We start from the raw sequence: 6,000 nt of genomic DNA, 5'->3' as shown, positions 1-6,000 counted from the left end.
GAGTGAAATAAGGCTAAAGTGTTCAGCTGAAATGCTTGTCTACTCTTAAGTCAGGTTTCTACATGGTGGGCTGCATCAAGACACACAAAAAATCAGATTCACTACGAGTGAATTTCTCCATTGTGAGATCAATAAAGACTATCTTATCTTATCTTACTAAAGTAAAACAAGCCTTTTGTCTATCCCCCCCTCACCTTTTATTTGCATTTTTGGCAAAATCTAAAACTCACGATGTTTTTGTATACAAAAAGTATTTTTTTGTTTCCTTTTTTTAAAGGAAAACTAGCTGGCTTAGCACCATGGGGCCAAGTACTGACAACACTGTAGTCAAAAATTACGCTTCAAAAGTTGGTGAGCACATTTTTAAAAAATAACTATTTAAAATGTCTATCCTGAAAAGTGATTCTTTAAAATCATCCTTGTTGTGTTTAAGGTGCTGGGCCCAAAATGCAGAAAACCAGACGTGGGGAAAGGAGCAAATGACAGTTTATTAGGTTCTTAGGGGAACAGGGAGAGGTGGCGTCTCCGGAAGCAGGGGCAGGTTGAGGAGGAAGGCAAGCTCACAGGAGTAGCAGCTGGAGATGTGGGAGGTGTGGAGCTGGATCTTAGGGAGACAGAGCACAGGTTAGGTCGCTGTAGAAAATCCCTAAAGGCAGATAAGATTGCTTTCACTAGAGAAGGATGCTAGCCGATCTACCAACTAAGCGGTGACCATCTGGCAGTGAGCACTCAGGAGGCCAGGCTTTAAATACTGCTCCAGATGAAGATCAGACTCAGGTGTGTGCAGCCAGCTCCTCCCCAAGCCACACCTATCCGAGAGAGGGAGCACACCCAAACCACACCCACACAGTCTCAACCACCACAATCCAGATAGAAATTGGCATCAGTGACCGAATAATAAAGTGTAGTCATAAAGCTTTTCGCTGCAAATATAATAGAATCCTAAAGCAGAAAGTAAATGCAAAAAGAATTATTCAAGATGCATTTGAAAAACATTTACTACTGTACTTGCATGTTTTCAAAGGTTTTACCAGGCTTTTAGGCTTTTTTCTTCATTTATTTCTGAATCATACAGTTCACACGCAACAAGTGTTGATGTAATAAAATTAACAGAATACATTTGGTTCACCAACTTTGTGCAAAGAAAAAAGGAATTTGACTTTGGTTTCCCTTTGCTGTCAATGGAGACATTTTAGGTATAAATGTATTTAGAAAAAAAATTGGTGAGAAATCAAAATGTTTCTGCAGTTTTTTTTTGAAAATATGCATTTACATATACGCAAGGCAAGACAAGTTTATTTATAAAGCACTTTTCAGTAACAAGATGAATCAAAATGCTTAGTGCTAATAGTAGTGTATTTACAAAAGAGAAAGAGAAGGTTGAATAAGTATAAATATCTGTGGTAAAGATACTGGCCCTCTGACTGTTAAGTGCCCTTCAGAATGACAGCCGCGGGAAATAAACTATCTTTGTGGCAGGTGGTTTTTTTAAATTAACCAACCGCATCCCAAACACCCACAAAAATGTTATTGGGAAATTGTTTGGCTTATTGACCCACCAAAATGCAATAGAATGTCTGCCCTTGTATTAACTTAACTTTTGTATCTGAGATTGTGTGAATGGGTAAATGTAGCTGTGAGCTTATAAAAAGACAAAAAAAAGGGGATTAAACCACAGTCCATTTGTTCATATAACATTTTATTTACGCTTTTGCTTTAGTTACATGTCAATGAAAACAGGCCTAACCACAGTTTCTATTAGTTAATAAGTTAAACTATAAATATATTAAAGGGGGAAAATGCTAAACGTACTGCATAAGACTTTTTCATAACATTTGCTCTGCACTTGCTTCACTTTCATTACCTTCGGACATTCTTTCCTCCTGAATGTCGCCGATAGTAAACCGAATGTGAGATGGAGACTTGTCTTTATCTTCCACAGCCGTTCCCTCTGCCCAAGCTTCCCAGTCTTTGCAGGCCTGGTGGCTTTGGGCTTTGCACCCTGCCAGCACCATCAGTTGGTGTGCTTGGCTGGCGCTACAGTTAGGCAGCGGTACCTTGTAGGTGGTGTGGAACCGGCGCAGATCCACTCGAAATGAGCCTTTTTCTAGCGTCATGCACGGTTCAAAGCGAGCACCCCACTCAATCTCTGTTTCAATGTAAGATGTTTTGGCTTGGCACATCATTCCTGTTAAGAAAAAGAAAATATAAATGGAAGATGAGGAGAAAGCGTTGTAATTAACATTGTGTGCCACAGGATGGCGCTATATGTTCACATTTCTACACAGGAAAAAAAGCAAAGGATTGAAGTTGTAAATAATATGATGTTCCATCCCATTGGCATGAAGCTCTAACATTTTATTCATTGTATACTTATGTACAGTGCATTTGCTAAAAGCTGAAAACTGGGAGCTAAGGAGGACATATATTATTGCTTCTACCAGATCCGAAAGCTTGAGGATGCTACTCAACAATTTTCCTAACACTGGAAAGACATCACAGAAATTTGTTTGCAGATTTAGGATTGATAGCAATATGAATGTGACCAGTTCATGGGGGATATTTGGCTTTATGTTTAATATTTTGACATTGAAATTATATTTGCACCATCTGGAATTTACATTCAGTCAATACACAAAATGTATACATATACAGGTGTATCTCAATAACTTAGAAAAGGCACAATGTAAAGATGTGTTTCTGAGATTAGGTAATTCACAAGACGATTATAATGCTGATGGGTGATGGCGTATGGTTTCCCACTGCAGGATATGACAACTTCCAAAGCATTTTAAAAGCGCACTGAAAAATAAAATGTGATTGATCATATCACAAGAGGCAAAAATAATCAAGCTATTCAAATTACATTTTAGTTGCAGTTGGTTCAATCTGATATCCAGAGTTTGGATGGATACTGCAGTGGATTGTAAAGCTGAAACGAATGGTGAATGTGACATTTATATTGTTGAGAGGTCTCATTTTTAAACCTTTGTGTAGAATCTGCACTAAAAGTGTACGTACGGCAAAAAAGAAAAAGAAAATGCCAGACGCCAAAAACATATATATTCTTGACAACACTGACGACTGGAGGTAGGGCCACCGCCTTCTGGCTATACTTGTCATGATTTAGGTTTTTGTCTGCTTTGTTTTGGACTTTTCCTATCAACCTGTCTTCTCTCAGCCACCAGCCATCATCCAAGCAGCTCAGTCTCTGTCCAGCCACCACCCTACTGTACTCTAGATCAGCTCCACCTTCTGCCACTAATTAGTTAACTCGGCTCACCTGTGCACTTGTCTACTTATACATGCTTCAGCCATCTCATCCCTGCCAGAACGTCTCTTCTCTTGCCGCCTCGTCTAGTGTGACGTGCCCTGGCCCTACCGGATCCTGCATGCTCAGCCAGTTGGACTCTTCTGTTAAAAGTCGCCTGTGTCTGCATGCTCTAGATCTTTTTTTTTTTTTTTTTTTTTCTCCCCAGTGTCCTGTCTAGCAATATGGCAATAGGAATTGATATCTCAATGCCAGATAGAGCTCGACAGATTTTGCTTTTACAAGTGGAGCAAACAGCTTTCGCCATAGTGCTCCACTTGATTTATGCTTGTAAATAGCTTTATTATGATTCCTGCAAGGAGAATTTCAAATTATATGGACATGACAATGGGAGAGTAAAGGAAGAACAAAAAGTGAAAGAAAAGAAAAAAAAGAGTAGAGGTGAAAGAAAGAGGAGATAAAAGGGAGAGAATGATAAAACCTTCTTTGTCTGCTCCATCACCTGGAAAGAGACACAAAAAGAACAGCACAACCAACAGACATAAAGCAACAGATACACTCGAATAACACCTTGATGCCATTGCTAAATCATATATATTATTATGTAAGCTGACATGTGTAATGTGATATTTGAAAAAAGAAAGTGAAAAAACATAAATAAATAAATAAATAAATTATAAGATTACTGTATATAAGTGAACACTTTATACCTGGGACCCAGCACCTGTGGGAGATGTGAAAGTGCACTAGTTTAGGTGAAGATTATCCAGAAATAGCTTGATAGTGATTGTGGAGAACCAAAGACCCACCTTCCCCGAGCACAGAGGCAGGCTTCAGGGGACCCGTAACCCCGGATTCCCAAAGGGGTCCCTAAAGCAGGTCGCCCACGAGGGGCCGACACAGGATATCTGCAACCCCCCCCCCCCCCCAAGGAGGGAGCAGAGACGACCCCGAGGAAATCCCCCAGCCACCGCAATGCCGACGCCCTCAAGAGCCGTGGAGACGAGCCCGTGGGCTCCGCCGGCAGCTAGCCCCGCTGAAGTGGTCCCGGCCATGGGCCCTGAGGGCCAGAGGCCCCAGGGGCGCCCCGCCCCCGCGACGAGGGCCCCGGCCGCCCCCCGGGGGGCCAGGCCCCGCGAAGAGGCCGCCGGGAGTGGGCCGGGGCCCTCGTCGCGGGGGTGCATGCTCTAGATCTGCCTGTTTCCCGTTAACTCCAGCTGCTTGCTCTGCCCGTTTTAGTGGTTCCTCGTTTCACATTGCCTGTTTTGGTCTGTCATTACCTGCAACCTCTGGTCTCCTGCTCATCCCTGCTTGCCTACACCATCTGCCAAGTCTGGTTCTGCCTCACCCACCAATAATCATCCCTCACAATATACCTTTTAAAAGAAACACAACTCTGTGTCCGACTGAATATCAGGTTCACCAGTATTAGTTGTTACAGTGCTGGGTCTGTGGAAAACCAACAGGAGTAGAGAAAAGCTGGGGCGGGACGAGTAATCTCATGTGGAGCTGGAAACTGCAAAGGAAAAGCGGCAAAGGAAGCGTCACCCCCCCCCCCCCCCCCGAACTAAAGTAATAGCAGATGCATACCCTGTGGGTGCTAGTAGAAAAACAGAAAAAAAACCTGTGTGCTATGTAAGTCGTTGTCTGACAGATTGTAAGAGCAGATGTTTTCAAACAGAAAAGGAAGCTTTAGCACTGGTGTGGGCATGCGAAAGATTACATCCTTATGTATATTGACCATGCCTGCAAGATGAAATCTCAAGGTTTTTGTGCGTTCACAAACACGTGAGAATCCATCCTGCCAATCACGTAGCAGTATTGTAGTTTAAAGCCGGACATACCAGCGCCATGAAAGCAGGAGTTGTTGAGCCCAAAGCCAAACCAGCATAAACATGGCAGCGCAGGATCATGTATCCGTAGCGGCTGCTATCACATCCGTTTTGTTAGAATCCACGATTTCATCTTTGAAACAGTAAGAAATGCAGTGACTAGCTTAGATTTTTGTGGTTTCTCATGATGTCTGCTGCTTACGGTTTAATTTGATACCGTGATTGGCTAAAACCAACCTTTGGTAGGCGGGCCCTAGGTGTCACTTTCCACAATCAGCTTAGAGAGTTCTGCTGAACGTCCCTCCTTTGCCCAAACGGATTCCATGAAGGCAGTCCCAGATTGATAATGTGCAGAATGGCGAGTGCTACACTTTATCAATCTGAATGGCCAGGTTACAAGTATATGGCAGGATGTTTGATCCAGTTACATGCCTGACATTCGATAATGCACACCTTATTGGTCTGTTGAATGTGTTTACCAACTGTTCAACATTTTAGTACTGCATACCTTAAGCCATGTAATGAGTTAGTGAAAGACTGTGAGAGTTGACACATGAAATACTTCCAAAATGTGTCCTTTATTAAAACTACAAAACTGTATACTCCACCACTCCATATCAGAAATGAACATAAAGGCAGCATTCATCCTATAGGGTATGCAACCAACAGGATGGTTAGAAATCCTGAATGAAAACTGAATTAAAGGAAAAGAGATGCAATTAAAGTTATGCCATAAAGAACTCCTCCTGTGACAAACAGGACCTGCCTGCTGACTTAGTGTAGTAATGATAATAATAGTAGTATTAGTAAGAGTATTTCCATTATGTTGGTGAATGGCCATTTTAAAAAAGTGTTCTCATTCAACATTATATGGAACAGAATGGAAGACATAAAAGT

General features: G+C 42.0%; 1 protein-coding gene across 5 annotated transcripts in view; it reads right to left on the bottom strand.

Moving 5' to 3' along the window:
* Window positions 1-1,680: 1,680 nt before the first annotated feature.
* The window catches only part of LOC105926289 (G protein-activated inward rectifier potassium channel 3), a 20,345-nt gene continuing 16,025 nt past the window's right edge, over window positions 1,681-6,000 (bottom strand). For all 5 annotated transcript variants that reach the window (XM_036132208.1, XM_036132203.1, XM_036132199.1 and 2 more), the window contains one exon: window positions 1,681-2,188. In XM_036132208.1, the coding sequence (XP_035988101.1) occupies window positions 1,827-2,188 (362 nt within the window). In that variant the 3' untranslated portion in view covers window positions 1,681-1,826. The remainder of the gene's footprint in view (window positions 2,189-6,000) is intronic.

This window comes from Fundulus heteroclitus, chromosome 3, assembly GCF_011125445.2.
Source record: "Fundulus heteroclitus isolate FHET01 chromosome 3, MU-UCD_Fhet_4.1, whole genome shotgun sequence".
In the NCBI taxonomy this organism is placed as follows: Eukaryota; Metazoa; Chordata; class Actinopteri; order Cyprinodontiformes; family Fundulidae; genus Fundulus; species Fundulus heteroclitus.
This window is presented reverse-complemented; position numbering and strand designations above follow the sequence as displayed.